Genomic DNA, 17093 nt, shown 5'->3' on the forward strand with positions numbered 1-17093 from the left:
ACCTGTTCCCAAATCTCAATTAAGACTATTCAATATTTTATTAATTAATTCAAAATTAACCTCAGTAGTCCAAAGTCAGTTTTTATCAGATGATCATCCAGCCCACAAGAACCATCAGAAATCATAAATTACATAAGATGAAAGAACTGCCTGAACGCAAACATTGGCATGTATTTTGTTGGACAAGCAAGATGTCAAACTGTTTATCAAGTGGAAGAAGTTCTTGAAAATAGCTTCACACTTCCCAGCTGAAAATGTTGTGTAACTATCAGATTTTTTCATTAATGCAATTGTTCTAAAGCAAATTTTAATTTAGAAAGACATGTTCCAGGGTAGGAGGAGAAAGCACAGTTCGCACCATGACAGATGCAGAGCAAGTGCTGAGGAAAAGGTAGCAGGCTCAGGTGTAAATTTCTACTTTGCATATCTCCCTGCCTAAAACCTCAGCAAGGTTTTGGTTTTATTCCAGTGCAACATATTGAAGACTCAGGATGACTTTCAGGACAGGAAAAAATCCAGCTCCACAGAAATTTTTCTATTTTAAATATTCCTGATGTCTGAGTGGTTGCTTTAAAATCTGACCTAGAGTTCTATGGGGTATGAGAACAGTGTGCTGATTTTCTTTTACCCTCTGTGCATTAGAAGAAATGATGACAGAATATTTCAGCAATTATCTGCAACACATTTAACAGCTAGATTCAGATCACCAGACTGAAATAAAGATAATCAAAGGATTTTTTCATGCGCTCTTTAAATATAGGTCTACCATTGAATGCAATGTAAGTTACATGTGAAAATCTGTAATTTGGCTACATTTATAAGTACATGTTTAACATCATCAGTGCTCTTCCCACTGCTTCACTGAGTGCTTCGGACTGCAGCTATATTTCCACTGGTTTTACTTTCAGTGTCCTTGCTTTTAAGCAGCTCCCTTATTGCGATTTCAGTCAGACACCTTCTGCACCTTCTGTCCCGTTGGTGACTCTTCTTACACCTGCAAGGGTAGCTCTGAGAAACACAAACTGCTTATTCTCAGGATCTGATGTAAGTTGTCCAGTAACATTGGAAATGTTCATTTAGCAAACTGCCACTCCCACAACTATCTAATCTAAAAACTAATTAAATGTGTGATGGTTAACATTTTTGGTTAATTTTTTGTCCATGTGTTTTCTTTGAATTTCTATAGCTATGATAGTTCACATCAATATGAAACAACATTCATGTCACCAGTGACTAACAAAACTGGGCAGAATTCCCAGGTAGGATTTTCCTCCATCAGAACAAGAAAGTTGGAGCTGACAGATGACAAGTGAAATTACAGCATTTTTTTCCTGAAAGCTGTAGCACTAAGCAGTTAAAAAAAAAGTCTCCCTCCAGTTTTTGGGAAGTAGAGAAGAAAAGCAGCTAGCCTTATCTAGACATTTACAGTCCTGTTCTTCATGAACATGGGCATAGTTCCTCTTCATTGTGCATCAAGGATTTCCCGGTAGTTTTATTCTTAGACAAATGTGACAACTCACCCTCTTGAAATGTCTGCTTCTACAAAGAGAACTTACATGACTGCTAAACTAGACATTCATCCTTAAAGATTCTGTGTGTTTATCAATTGCCCACACAGAAAATGCATCACAGGAAAGTAGGAGTACCTCGTTACCTATTTCTGTCTTCAGGCAATTCAAGTTCAACACACTTCCAATAACAATATGTTCACACATTGCCCATCTCCTCCAGTCATCTCTTCAAGCTGACAAGTGGAAAACAATATAAATGATGAGACAGCACTCAGTTCCTCAATCTAAATCAATTAATGGTGGCCTCAGGGTGTACCTTCCTTTTAGTTTGAATCAGAAGCACACCTCTTATCTGAGTTTAATGATCATTCCCACTTACTGTGCTTTCATTCAGGCTGTAGAGCACTCTTGGAGAGTGGTCTTTTAGATGCAGTGCAGACAGTGGGTGCACTTCAAAGGTACCTCTAGTGTCCTGCAACTGCAAACGGGATCTGCTGCAGTGGAATCAGCTTCTCAGAATCAACTCTCTTGTTAAAGGAAGTGCTCCTATTAGGTGGTGGTACCTTTTAAGGTAGACATAAGCTCAGGCACTTAATTCCAGGAGAGAAGTAAAGCATAAAAACTAATTGGAAGGAAATCTTTTGTTTCTATCACTTGCTTTACTCCTGGCTAGCTGAGCTGGCCTCTGAAGATCCCTTCTGTAGGCTCCAGTTATTCTCAGGTTATTGGCTGAGAGCTGTAACTATCTCAGGGTTCAAGCTCCCCTTAAGCAACATGGCCTCTAGGAGCCTGAAATCATTTAATATCCAGGAAGAAATGAGCAACATGGCAGTACTGCAGCAAAAGAAAGCAGGTAGGTCCTAGAATATTTGAGAATTATTTGAGAAATAACTCTCCCTTTCAATACATCTCAAACTGTACAGACATATGCAAAGCTTTCTACTCCACTAGGTGGTGTAATTTGTCTTTCTGTCATAAGTAACCTTAAAAATATTCCTCCGAGTATTTCACTGAAGATGGGGCCACAAAATATCATTTGAAATGTGAAATATCATGTGAAATGTTGCCTGTGGGAGTCAGAAGCTTTATCATGTCATTCCTTTTTGATGTTTAACTGTTATGATTCCATTAAAAAAAAAAAATCTGCTGTTCAGGAAAGGATAACTTACTTCTAAAATATTTTTAGATTCATAGAGGAATACAGTATGAACCTGAAATAAAAAATATCATGTTCTATTTCGCCTTACATACAGGTGACTTAAGTTTATGTGATCTATATTAGGATTTTTTCAGTGTAAAATTCTTAGCAGCTCTTAGTTCTTTGTATTTTATGTCCGATTTACAAGCTGATGCAGTCAAACTATTCCTAGATCCTTCTTGGCGAGTTCAGTTTGCACAAGTAGTTACATATAGGAGAAGCAGAGAATGCCAGCCTGCCTAACAGGATGCATGTTGGTGGACATACCCTGGCTAAAGCAACTCTTTGAGGGATAGCTGAAACAAAAACAACTTCCTTGGCTGGTGCCATACCAACTACTGGCTCCAATTAAAGCTAAAGTTCAGATAAATTCAGATTGTATGTCTTTAAAAAAAAAAGCATCTCAAGCATAGTTTGGTATTTAGACATTTTGAGACATTTACTTGTTCATGCTCACTAAATAATAACACATACAAAAAAAATCTAGGAAGCAAGAATCCAAACAGATCATTAACAGCATTCAAGAGCTCCGTAGCTACTAATCTGCTACATAGTTCAAGTCTTTCCCTAATATTCAGCAACAGACGAAGGATATAACTAGGTAATTTTTATTGCACGTTTCCAGGATGGCTTGTAGATGGTTGGGTTTTTTTGGTGTGGGTTTTTTTGTTTTTTTTTTTGTTTTTTTTGGTTTTGTTTTTGTTTTTTTTTGGTAGTATTAAGTTTAAACAGAAGTCAGAAAAAAATCAAAACAAAGCAAAAAACCCAGAACAATGAAAGAGACAGTTGTCCAAAGCACAAAACTGAATTGAACAAAACCCATCTGACAAACTGGAGCAATCTCAGCTGTCCGATTATTGCCTGCATACTATCCACCCATAACTTTGCTTGCCCTTGGAGAAGTGACACTGGTAACAGAAGCATTTTTTAATGAACACAACCATGAAAAACTCAACCAAGAAACATATTCAATATAGAGGGAATCATCACCTTTTACCACTGGAATTTTTCTGTACTTCCTCACACAGTCTGCAAAAAATTCCTGTTAACTCACTGTTCTTGGTTACACACTGCAGAAAAACTGTCTTTTTAATATTATCATCTTGCACACACAATCACAATAAATGGTCTGTGCACTTGTAAATTGATACATATGATAAGCTTCACATTAAGAAATAGAGTGCTCTTTGAAAAAAGTAACCTGAGAAACCCAAAAAATATCATGACGAGTATGTGTTTACATGTACTGGACATAGTATGTACATGCTTTGTCTAATGATTGTTATTGATCAATTTAAACCTAATTCACAGTGTGCTGCAAAATCTTATAGCAGCTGACTGCTTGAAAGCAGTACTAATACACACAGCCCTATTACAGGAAAGAGGCACTTGGTGCTGGACACTTATTCTGAAATTACACTAAGCATTTTCAGTTTGCAGTTTTGTGATCCATTAAGTCACATTGATGCTGACATTAGAACATGCCTCTAAACAGAGCTGGATTTAACAGCTTAAGAGAGAAAAGGAAACTTGGCACAGGGACAGAAAGATGCCTAATAGTGGCATCATATCAACAAGGTAACTGCACTCCAGCCTCAACAAACACAGGTTTTACAAATTTTGCTTTGAAAATATCTGAGATGACTGAAATCTGCCCCTATATAAATCTCATGCCTGAATAGCCATAAACTTTCATTTGGATATGGAAGGAAAATGTGATTACAAGAAGGAATATCTAGAGAGATTTATGACTCCCCTGAAACTCAGAGAAGTCCCACAGGTTACGTGCCAGTGCATCAGAGCTTGAGTGAGAGGATTCTTTAAATCAAAGGCTCTGGTTAACTTTAGCATAAATTGCATTGGAGACTTCATCGCCATGCTTCTTCCCGATTGATACAATCTGTGTATGAGGAATAATCCAGATATTGGATTGCACATATTTGGCAGGTCTTGCACCCCTCTTCACAGACAATGGTTTTGTTATAACTCACAATGAAGTTATTATAATACTGCTCAAACAACGTGCTATGTGGCACAGACAACTGCTTGGCCATTTCATATAAACTTTCTGGCTTCAAGTCTTCAATGCCGTAAGCTTTAGTCAAGATGTATTCTAATTTCCAGTTCGATTCATTTTTCTTGTTGGCATCTCTGAGGTCCAAGTAAAACTGCCAAAGATCCTACAGTTAAAGAAAAGAAGAAGAAGAAAAAAAAAAAGCACGGCTGTATTGCTTTCTTTCCTGCTTCATTAAGTCTCTAGAGTGATATATTGATTAGGAAGCTGTCACTCCTTATTATTTACAACTGAATAGAAGGTCACGTCCCACCCCAAGAGCTGGGCTTACACCCAAAGCTGGTACATGCAGTGTGGTAATCGTGGGGGGATGGGGAGAAGAAAAAAGGAACACAAAAGGAAACAGTGGCACTGTTAGAAGTTTTTCCTGTCCAAACTGTAAACCAAATGCCACTTTGCTTGTGTCTGGTTTGGGACTGGGGCAACAAGGTGAAACACAGAACTTTTTTTTTTTCCCCTATGGGTACTGCTTGAACAGCAAAATGGAGAGAAAAATAGTGGCCCAGGGAGAATTCCGGGAAAAAGAAATGAAGATATAGGAATGAAATCTGCGCAAAAAAGGAGCAGTCCATATTAGCATAGATCTCCAGAGGAAATCCCCAGTTTCAGTCAAGCCCCAGGATGTACTGCTACTGAACTCAGCAAGGGCAAAATTTTACCCTGAATTACCCAGAGAACACCTAAGTTATTTAGAGCCAAAACAGCTTTATAGGATTCAATTTCTCTCCAAAAAAATCAAATAAGACTATAGAAGTATCCTAATTTGTCTCTTTCCAAATTTCCTTACAATTTCCTATTAAAAGTAGAAATATTATTCAGAAAGCTACATAATTATAAAAGGCACAGCATGGCTAAAAGAGAGATTTTCTTCATCTGCAATTCTACAACCCTTACAAGCATCTCATGGATTGCCTCCCAAAGCTCAGGCAGTCTCCAGCAAAGATTGGTATATAAACAAGCCCAGGATTTAGGTGAGCTTTTTTCACTATTGCAGAGCTCCTGCTCCTTGCAAGCAGTTTGAGGATTCTGCTCATTTGTAATCATCTTTGCTTCCATATTGTAAGATATTCATAGAGAACAAGAAGTACGGGTAGTCTTGCAAATAGAGACAGACTGGTGAAATTGTCTTTCAGTGACTGGTGAATTTGCTTTTCCCAGGAAGAAAAACAATGGTAAGAACCTAAGTTCCACCGATTACCATAATACTACAAAGGCTGACATCCTGCTGTAATTTGTAATGACAATGTACTTAAGTATTTCAAAAGCCTTAAGCATGTTTTAAAACCCTTACTTACCAGCAAGCTATAATTAAGGAGATCATATTGATACAATCTGACACCTGGGTTATTGGACTCCATTTGCCATACATTCTTCACTGGGGTTACAGCAGGTGCCACAAACAAGGAATTTACTGGCTTTTCTGCAGGAAAAGGAAAGATGAGGTAACAGTTACCTTTTAGTCATTTATTTTTTAAATAATGTTTTTGGGGAAAACTAGTACAGCAAGAACTATAGTTACTGACTTAGGTACATCACATTTATTTATTTATTTTAACCCTGGATTAGCTGCATCACTATGAACTCCTTCTGTACTTCCAGTGGGTAGACCAAAAAAAATTGGTAAATTACCACAGCCCACATTCCACTGCATCTCAGTGAAATTTATCTATACTGGAAGCTTCCCACCAATTCAACTACCTAAGTGCTAAATGGTCTTGTCTACTATTAAAGTCTCTTTATTTTGCATATTTCTACTGAAAAAATATTCTGAACTTTCAGTCTTCATGTTGTACTTTACATGTTGCTCTTTGTACTATTTCTTCATGTAGTTATAATATTATTAGAAACATTAAGATATCATAAACTGTTATCTTCACACATTTAGACCAGCCCAGAACCTAGGATGTGAACGCTTCAGAGTAACTGAAACATGAGGATGTGCAAAGGTTTCAATAAATAAAATATACGGCAATGATATTTTGAGGTTCCCTGTGGAAGAAAAAAAAAATACAAACAACCTTAACTACTCCTTTCTCTGACAACACAGCAGTGAAACCGCAAGGCCAGAAGCTTTGAAAGCTAGGAAATCAGCAGATACTTCCAGAAGAAGAGATAGTCTGTATCTCAGCACACTGATGTTGGCTACATCAATCAGTATGATATGAACTTTGAATTCTCTGAAATTTTGTTTAAAAGAAAAATGACATCAATAAAAGAGAGCCTAAAACAGTACAAATAAACATGAGCTGCATTTAGCTACATTAAAACTCACTGTTTGAATTGTCAAAAAATGCAAAATTATTAAAATAATCTGGAAGCTGCTACTTGCATATGAAAATTTTTATAAGTTCTGTATTTCTTGAGTGAAATTTGCAGTATGGGTGTTGATTTCATGCACAAATAGGACAAGGTCCAAAAATATGTGGGTATATGTCTGCCTTGAAAAACCATTTAAACATATCAAAGGCCATTTCTTTCATTTGGATTGGATTCCTTTTTACTTGGCATTAATTCTATGATAATTGCATGCAAAAAGGTAAACTCGAGTACAACATATCTTGGCAGTTGTCTTGATCTCTTTGAGTAAACCTATCACTGTATATGGACAGTTGGACTAATGATCTTAGAGGTCTTTTCCAATATTAATGATTCTATGATCCCAGTCATTATTTCAGGCACTACTTTTAGGAGTTCATATAAAGCATAAAGATAAAGAGACACTTAATATTTGAGTATTTTAGATAAACCAAAGCAGTGGACCACTCACTACAGTATATACACAAATATCTATTTCACTAGGTAATTGTTAGAGAGGTTCAGTTAAAGATGTAAAAGTACATACATATCCATGATTAAAACTAAGGGATTTCAAAGCAATAAACAAAATTTTCAAACCTGGGTGCTTTTTATGAAGGGAAATTAGCTGATCTAAGAGATGCAACAAGGAGAGACCTTTTTCCCCCTGCCTCCTGCTTACCCTTATCTTAATTAACTTCAAAGCAGCAGGGAACTCAGCAGAGAGGCACAGTAATGATGCAGGAAACATAAGAACACAGAGCATGTCTAGTTGGCCTGAGAACATTCTCTTTGACACATTACACAATAGCAACTAGCTAGTACAATTTGCCCCTGTCACTGAGAAAGTAGAGAGCTAAGACTAGAAATTCTTGTCATAAGCAGTTCATTAAAAAAAATAGGAAGCTTGCAGAGTCTCCTCTTATTTCAGCAAAAAAAAAAAAAAAAAAAAAAAAAGCCTGTCTTGCAAGGTTCCCTTTGGAAAAAAAAAATTGGAAGTGTGCGAGACTTGAATTCTTGTAGAAAAATAGCAGAATTTCCCAGTTTCCATTTATAGCAGAGTCTGACTGATAACACTTACAAGAAAATATTAATTTGCTTTTAATCAAAAAGAAAAAGATAAAGGATTCAACAAACATCACTACCTTCTTCATCCAGGAGGACCATGATACTATCTCTATGTGTGTGTCCAAAAAATTGCCCAGCAATAACACTACTGTATTTGCGAAAAATTTTTACCAGTCTCTCATTGTAATATTCTCTGATAGCTGTAGTATTCCTTGCAAACGGCAAGTATCCTACTGGTACATGTCCTATTACATATACCTAAGGAATTAGATGGAGAAAGCACAATTAGCATCTTCCTTCAAAACTTGCATTTTTAGCTGTAACTTAGCGTTATTATAAAACTGAGTTCATCATTGTTATCTCTGACATGGCATTCTGAAAGCTGGAAATTACAACAGTTTTGTTAGACAAAATACAAACTCTAAGAAAGTTTAAATTTGTAACGAGAAAAGTGTTATTTTCTTCATGAATTCAGTGTATCTTTGAAAAGTTCTGATAAGTCTATGCATGATTATAGCACAAAGAAAAACATTAATTATGTCAAGTGAAAAAAAAAAGTTATTACAGCAAGAGTTATGACTTGACATTTCAAGAGAATAATAAGAAAATGTTATATTAGAATATTATAGAGCCGGCATGCTCTGACATTCAGCAGAATATAAGAGCTAGTTAAAATCCTTGTCTTGGACTGAAAATGGATTCCTACTGCACAAGGAGGAGGACTCTCTCTTTTGTATTATAATGTTTAAAAAAAAAAAAAAAACAACACTATTTTCCTTGTCAGCAAAAAGAAGACAAGATCTGTAAACAGGTTTCAAATTAAACACCTTTCCTGGTCAGCTAACGATCCAATCCCCACATCACTCAATTAAAATGAGCCACCATTTTATAACCTCATTTTAAGAACTGAGTATTATAAGACAGTTAATTATTAGTGCTCAGACTGTAGCAACTGCTACAGCTTGACTAAGTTTTGTGGTTGATAAAATCTTTTTTTTTTTTTTAATACATGCAATTACATAAAAATGTAAAATATACTAATTTTTGTCTCAGACCAAGAGTACACATTTTAATTTTAAAGGCTATGAATAAAAAGATTCAGAAGCAAAAGTGAAAATATTTTCATTCTGGTCCCTACAATATTGTACATAGTAGGTAAAACAAAGTATTTTACTGCATAATTTCAGAAAGGGTATTCAATTATTTTATTGATTATTGTAATATGTACACAATATGAATATTCAAGGAAGAACTATTAATACATTCACATGAAACTTCAGTTTTTGCAATCTCTTTGCTAACAATAATAACATTTATATTTTCACTGTCCCTCTCTCTTTTTTTTTTAATTGACAAAGTTTAAACAAACCATGCCAGTGGGTTCTGTTCATGGCCCCTACCTTTTCCTTCTTTTGTGAAGAGGCTTCTAGTATTCCCTCCAGCCAGGCCAACTGGTTGGCTGGGTCTGTAATATTCACAGTCACATGGTTTGGGCTGTAATACAAATTTGTGTTCAAACTGATTATCCTGAGTGGTTCAGAGCTCACATTTGATTCAAACAGTTGTGTGTAAAAGCCACCTGTGAAAATAAGATCAACATCATCTGAAAAAAAAAAGTTTCAAACCATTGAAAAAAAAAAATCTAGCCTTCTTCATTCTAGTAACATTGAACATGTCACATTTAGCCAAGCTGTGTACCACCACCAGAACATCTTAAGAATCTGTTTTCACCAACATTTTAGTAGGAAAAGTTGACACTTAATATTTTATGATATTTTTTTTCTGTAGCTGCTTTTTGTTTGAGTTTTCGTATGCGTTTATCCAGTTCACATTTCTTTCATTGACAGAGATACAATAGCTGCTAAAAGTACACATTCCCTAAAATACTGCGAGCACACAGTTTCCTCATTCCCCTTGGAAGAGCTGTTTGAGTTTAGTAGCCTTGTACTTTGAAAGTCTGTTAACTTTAGACTGGAAAATAATTACGAGTAAACATCTTATTTTTCTATCAGTTCAAGCTCCTAAAATCCTCCATGGCATAGAGAACATCAGTGAGTACAATTTCACCAGACTCCAGAGAACCAATGGCAATACAGTTGTAACACTATATTTTAATATATTTTATATATTTCTGCCTTGTTGAGTTTTACTTTCCTATTAGAATTCTTAATTCCATTCTCACTCAGAGGACACAAAACACAAATTAAAATTCCAAATCCATAATTTCTGGGTTGGAAATTGAGTTGAATTTTTTAGTCCTTTGCTAAATGAAAATCATAATAAGGATATAAATAGTTTCCCAGTTTAGGAAGCTGAATACAAACACAATGGAATTAACAATGTAAGAAAGACAATGTGCTGCTACAAATTTAAGAAACATACAGTAACAAATTTACTCTGAAATACATGTAGTATCAAAACAGAGACAGCATTTAATCAATTTCTGTAAAACCAAATTTAACTCTTCTTGTGCATCTAAAAAGCTATTTTTATTATGAAATCCTGAAGGTAGCTTCACAAGTATTTGTGCAAAGCCAATAAAACTGCACTTGTTACAAAAAAGCAGTAGTAATTATTGCATCAGAGGAGAACAAATGTACCCTGAAGATAAACAATGACATACAAAAAGATAAATAACTTCTTCCAGAAGAAGCATTATCAGTTCATTGAACTGATTCAACCTGTGCAACTTACCTGAGCAAAGAGGGCAAATCTGTAGGATTATCAGTTCTCTAAGCCTTAGCCTTACAATATATTACTCATGTGCTTTACCTTTTCTGAAAGTACTGATGGCTTCATCAGTTAGCCAAGGCTTCCAGAAATCTGCTACAGCATCGTAAACTTCACTGGTGGTTACAGGAAGCTGATCCTGTGAGACAGTAGAACTTTCCTAAGTGCTGTCATTCAGCCATATGTTTAAAAATAAAACCAACATCCCAACTGACTTTTCTGAAAACACAAGTGTAATCAGTCATCACCAGGAAGAACCTAAGAAAGAAAAGAACTTCTCTCCATCCACTAATGCTGATCAAGAACAAACATCTGAACTTATTCAGAACTGACAGCATGGTCTACATTTCTTGAATGTTAATGCACTGATAAACTAATGCCAGAAATATTTCAAGCCTTAGGAGCACACTTAAGTGGAAAACCATACATTCTGCAAAACTATAAACAGAAGATTAACAGTTCAATTGCCTTTTGAAAATACAGTCTCTTAAAGCAGAACCTTGAACTCAAGTTTATTATATAGAAGATGACTCTTCCATGCAACTTGGGGTACATAGCAGCTCCCCAAAATTCCACTAAGGTGCTAAGAAATATTTTGATGAAATATGCCAATGTATCTTTGACATCATATAGTTCTGATGACAAAGCATTTAAAATATAACGTTTTTTACTCTTTTGTCCCACCTGCTCTAACAAGGATTGTAGTACTTTTCAGTCTAAGCCAAGTAATGCCCAGTTACTGCAGCCTACAGTACTGCCAAGCTCACACCTGAGCCTAACAGGATGATTCCAGCTTATCCTTGTCTTTCCTAAGATAGCTGCTTGGATGCTTAGTGCTAGAAGAAAAAAAATCAGGGGTCAAAAAATAGGAACACTCTTACAGTATATGTTTTCTTAAGCTTAAAATTTGACCTAAGATCTTTGAAACTAAACAGACTATACTAGAGGCTTAGGCAATAAGTCTCAGTCTAGAAGTGGTGCAATCAGGAGTCTGTTCAGACATTTGTTGCTTGCAATGCACAGATATTAGTTACTAAGAAAACTTTGCGCCATACCAGTTCAGCCAGAGTTAAGTCACTAACAGACATAGCAAAGTCTGATTTTAGATAACAGACCACGTTATGGACTGAAAGTAGTTTGGTCTCAGGCTCTAAAAGAAAAACCAGTGTTCTGTGAACACTCAGATCAAGCAGCAGTTAGGGCACTTGTAAGCAGGGGCAAGAATGTGAAACAAAGTGAGCCTGTGCAGAAAAATGAAGGTCACAAGACACAACTTGAAAGGTATTCCAGTGCCTGATTAACCTGACTAGTACTTTTAATAGGTTCTGCAACAAGAATCATCCAAGATCATGAAATTGTTATGATGGATAGGTCAGAACATAAAAGAAAGCAATAAAGTTCTCCGGTGCACATAAGCAAGCAGCCTTCACAGACACCCTGGAACAGCATACGGCATGTGGTTTGCTCCACATGGCTTCCAGTCTTCAGCACATCTTGCCAAACATGTCCACAAGAAAAGCAGAAACATCTTCAAAAGCAAAAAAAAAAAAAAAAAAAAAAAAAAACCAACAACCTCGGGGAATTTCTGAACCCACAGTCTTTCTCCAACAGTGATAGAACAGAATGCCAGTTCTGCACATTAGAAAAGTGTGACATTTCAAACAAAGCAACACAGAAATACTTGTGTATTTTAGCACAGAGAAAATACAGCAGTTTTCCCAATGAGCAGCCTGTTTCAAAATGCTATTTGGTGTCCAGTTGCCCCTGCTGACAATCTTTTTTCCACCTTCAAACTTAATTTCATAAACAAGGTCTCATCTGTCAAAAAAGTCACTAGACTCAGAGTTGAAGTCTGACACATGGATTTACTTCATTCTTTGTCTGAAAGGTTACTGTACACAGCTTTTTCCCTCAATACTAAAGGAGAATGCTGAAGGACAACTCCTCTCTGCAAACATACTAATAAATAAATAAATAAGCAGACAAATAAATATAACCAATTCAGTTAATTAAACTTCATTTAAATGAAGTGTAAAATGTTCTACCAATAGTCTCTGGTGAACCAACCTGATCTCCTGTTATTGCAAATGACAAGGTCAAGCTATACTAAAAGCATCAGAACACAAAAGACTGAAGTCCTCTTCATCCAGGCACCTACAGCTCCAAGCTATGCTATGTGATTAGCTCTGATTTTCCTTCTCATACTACCCATTCCCTTCTCCAAGCATTTCTATTACTCCCAGATTTGGGAACCACTAACTCCAGACAATGATACTAGTATACCAAAATCATTTACTGTAGCAAATATCCCATTACAGGCCTAATGAATAGCACAGAAGGCTGGAATAAATGTCTTTATAAATTATTTTAGTTGACCTGCTAAATGTCCCTTCCAAACCTCTCAGATCCAATGACTGAATTTGTTTCTCAGTCCTGAGCACTGCCAGATCAACTTGCAGTAGGACAAATGAAGCAACTGTTTATTTTTGAGCTGTGCCAAGAACAATATCCATACACCACTGAAAGCAAAGAAGCACTGTTCTCAGCTGCAGTGGCCCACATATCCAATAAATTGTCAATGGGAATATTTGAATAAGGAAAGAAAAAAAAGTGATATTTTAATCACAGTCAAAAGTATGGGTATATTGCAAAAATTCTTCCAACAGTCTCTGATTAAAAAAATAAGCCAGTGATGTACATAGGTAGATTTCCAGTAGGTGTTTCAGTATGCCTTGAATCCTATCACATGCTGTCATATGCACTGAGGATGTATCTCTGTCAGGTTGTTACAGTACACACTTGCCCAACTTACACAGCAAGGAAAAATGAGCGTATAAATGAGACACACTGATAAGACCTGGTTGTTCTAAGCTATGAAGAATGATTAGCACCAAATTTGCATCACCTCAGGCAACGTACAGATTTTACCTGACACAAGCATTTGTTTGGGTAATTTAACACACAGATTTTTGTACTTTGTATTCTTGATTGGAATTATTGATAACTTGAAATGCTAATTGGAGAACTGCAGGATCTATTTCCAGAATAACAGTTACACATATTCCACTGCTGGGTTTTTTTTGTTTTTTTTTTTAAACTTGCCCTCTGAAGAACTATGAACAAATTCAGTATGGTACATAAACAAGTTTCTCATTTGCTCTACCTGTGGCCAGTAATCATGATTTCCCAAGGCTGGAAAAACCTGAAGATCTGGAAAGAAACTATGAATTGTAGAACTCATATTGCCAATGATATTAATGACCAACTTTGTGGAGAGTTCTTCCACTGGAACATGAGGAGGGCTATCTCTGAAAAAAAGAGAAGATTTTATGAACAAAGAATTTAAGATTAGAAGTTGTAAGCTGTAATACTGCTGATTCTAGTTAACTCTCACAGAATCCAAAAAAGGGCATCTTCTAAAAAAAAGAATCCACTTCATATTTAATGCCCTAAAGACTTAGAAAATCCAGCGCCTTCCATGACAATTCATTCCAGTCACTTATTCCTCTGATCTTTCTTTACACTTTAGTTTTTGTCACTCCCACCCTCCCTTCACCACTTCTATTAATTTGCGCTGTCATGTTGTAAATGTCCCAACAAACAATATTTTCAAGTGATTACAGAGATTAAGATCTGTTCCTGAGGCCTTATAATACGCACTCAATCATTCACTCACTAGCCATTCAGACAAGAAAACAGACTCTAGAAAGTAGTATTTTTTAGATACTAAAATGAAGCGTGTTGGTGCAAATACAAATTTGTGAAGTATTTCTCCATAGAGTGACTTGAACACTTACCCTGTCCAAATCATGAATGAAGCCTGCTGTTTTGAATCCTTCATGAATGTAAATGCTGACAAAATAAGTTCATAAGGAGAATCACATAAAAAGTCTCCAAAAGGGCCTGGGTTAGAGGCATTGGCTCCTTTGGAAGAAGAACAAACTTTGGTGCGATCAGGAGTGATGTGGTAAGTTGGATCTAAGTGCAGATCAGATATATGCCAGAACTGCCCTGTTTTCAGAAAACAAAAGTTAAAGGAAATGCATTATTTCCAACAGGATTTCAAGAATACCATTCCTTATATAGCCTGGAAAAAAATATATATATACTTATTAGCTGAATCTAAAGCTCACCAGGAATTGCTGACATTGATTTCTGAAAAATGCAAGTCTTTTTCTTTAAAAAAAAAGTAGTAATTTTGTGGCTTTATGATTACAACTTGCAAACATGAACAGGATATACACGGGTAACTCAAAGTTTGCTCCAGTTTTTCTACTGCCATTTCTCTTTGAAGTTTTGGAGAATTAATTTAAAACAAATTTCTAATTTTCCTGTCTGATAAGTGTGTATGAGAGGTGCATTCCTGGCAATGCGAGTGAGTATGAAGTGAGTCCTTCATACAATCTGCTTAGAAAAAAATGGAAAGCACAGGTTTAAGCAATTCAGCAGAAAAAAAAAAAAAAAAATGGAGGTTGGTATGGGCTGGAATATGAACCTCTTCATTTATAACAATCTGGAAACTCGAGAGTTGAGGAAGTGATAGAGAGACTTCTGAATTACACCAACTGAAAAGTGAGGGAGTTGCAATCTTAATTATTTTCCTAGATCTTGCCTGGCTTGAAGTTACTATAAAGTATAACTCTACAAAAAAATAGCAGGAAACAGCACTTGTGCAAGGATTTCTAAGCACTCCTTCTCCCCAGGAGCCAACAGGCTGACTGGGCTCCTTATCAGAAAGCTTTACCTACTCAATACTATCCAAGCTGACACATTCTCAGCCACTGATACTTAGCAGCACACGTGAAGGAAAAAAAAAAAAAGAAAAAAGAAAAAAAGAAAAAAGCACTAAGATGTATGGCAATATGTTGAATATGATGAACTATGCTTGTATGAAACTGCCAGCCTTTACATTCAGTGAAATATACGAATATTTTCTTTCTGTCAGTTTCAAGGCATTTGGAAAAGGACCGTGTATCCGGATTACTTGCTGTGAAACTGGGACAGCCACCAATTGATTTTCCCAGGGTCACATTCTCAGTCAGTGACAGAGCAGGCAGCACGTGAGCCGACCCCGTGGAGTTTTGTTTCAGGAAGCAAAGCCCAGCAGCAATCCCTGAGATCCACAACACCACGAGAGACACAGAAACACGTGAACGCGGCTCCGCATTGGTTTGCGATGTCTGTGGGCCACAGGAACTGAAAGTCCCGTGGAACCAGTGCCAAAGCACTCACCTGTGTCTGTCACCGTGCTGGAGTCAGGCCGATCAAAGCGTGTTTGCCGGCTGACAGCACAGACGCACAGCCAGTGTTTGCAGTGCACACAGCGCCGGCAGGGCAGGGCTCACCTCACCTACCCGCCGCTGCCTGCAGAGCCAAGTACCCTGGTAGCTGCATAAAGGCCCCACGTAACCCTCCCGCAACCTGAACGGCACCGTAACGACGTATTTAAAACCGACTCGATATTGCAGCTAGTTGGATATAGAAGCGCAGCTGGCTATATTTGGTAAAGCCACGAAGGGAGGCACAAAACGACGCTCGACTTTAGACGGGGCAGGAGTTGCGGGCCGGCCCGGCTCTTACACACAGCAGCCGGGCTCCCTGCGCTCCGACCGGGCCGGGTTACCCGTCAGCAGGGACGGGCCAGCCCTCACCCGCAGCCCTCCGCCGCCCGCTTCGGCCGCTGCCCTCCATGCGGACTCACCCACAGCGGAGCGGGGCCCCGGGCCGGCCGGCGCCGCCGCCGCAGCTCGCAGCGCAGCGCAGAGCAGCGCCAGGCCGAGGGCCAGGCGGGCGGCGCGTCCCCTCGGCGGCTCCATGTCGGCGGTACCAGAAGCGCCCTAGAGGAGGAAAGGGGTGAGCCCGGGACGGCTCGGGCAAGCCTTACCCTTTCGCAACCTGACCGGGGCCGCCGGAAGCCGCCGCCGCCGCCGCCGCCGCCGCGCTCCGCCCCGGTGCGAACAGCGCCCGAACCCGGGCTGCCTGCTCGGTGCCGGGGGATCGCCGTGACGTTCAGAGCTGCCTCCTTTATTCCTAAACGGGGCATCCGGCCTGGCCGTGCTGCCAGCAAGCGCTGCTCCTGGAGCGCGGCCTCACCCTGATGGCTCTGGTCAAGCGAAACACCTTGATGGCAGGGGTGCTGCGTGCTCACAGTGCCTGCAGCCCTAGGGGAGGCCTCGTCCCTCTGTGCAGGCAGTGCTCGGGAGTCATAGAGGAGTTT

The 17093-nt window shown here is 38.1% G+C and overlaps 1 protein-coding gene across 1 annotated transcript; it reads right to left on the minus strand.

Annotated features, from left to right (window-relative positions):
• Positions 1-3301: 3301 nt before the first annotated feature.
• Positions 3302-16754, minus strand: SMPDL3A (sphingomyelin phosphodiesterase acid like 3A). The gene is made up of 8 exons (XM_031611005.2): positions 16578-16754; positions 14674-14887; positions 14040-14184; positions 10919-11015; positions 9547-9725; positions 8224-8404; positions 6079-6203; positions 3302-4889 (listed from the first exon to the last, which is right to left on the minus strand). Exons 1-8 carry the CDS (start codon positions 16690-16692, stop codon positions 4578-4580), a joined length of 1368 nt encoding a protein of 455 aa, XP_031466865.2. The 5' UTR covers positions 16693-16754; the 3' UTR covers positions 3302-4577.
• Positions 16755-17093: the final 339 nt, after the last annotated feature.

The sequence above is a fragment of the Phasianus colchicus genome, chromosome 2 (genome assembly GCF_987193195.1).
Source record: "Phasianus colchicus chromosome 2, bPhaCol1.hap1.1, whole genome shotgun sequence".
In the NCBI taxonomy this organism is placed as follows: domain Eukaryota; kingdom Metazoa; phylum Chordata; class Aves; order Galliformes; family Phasianidae; genus Phasianus; species Phasianus colchicus.

Coding starts and splice junctions, on each gene's coding strand:
- SMPDL3A (XM_031611005.2), bottom strand. CDS start 16,692: ATGGAGCCGCCGAGGGGACGCGCCGCCCGCCTGGCCCTCGGCCTGGCG. Junction 14,888..16,577: donor GGGGCCCCGCTCCGCTGTGG/GTGAGTCCGCAT, acceptor TTCTGAAAACAG/GGCAGTTCTGGCATATATCT. Junction 11,016..14,039: donor ATCATGATTACTGGCCACAG/GTAGAGCAAATG, acceptor ACTGTCTCACAG/GATCAGCTTCCTGTAACCAC.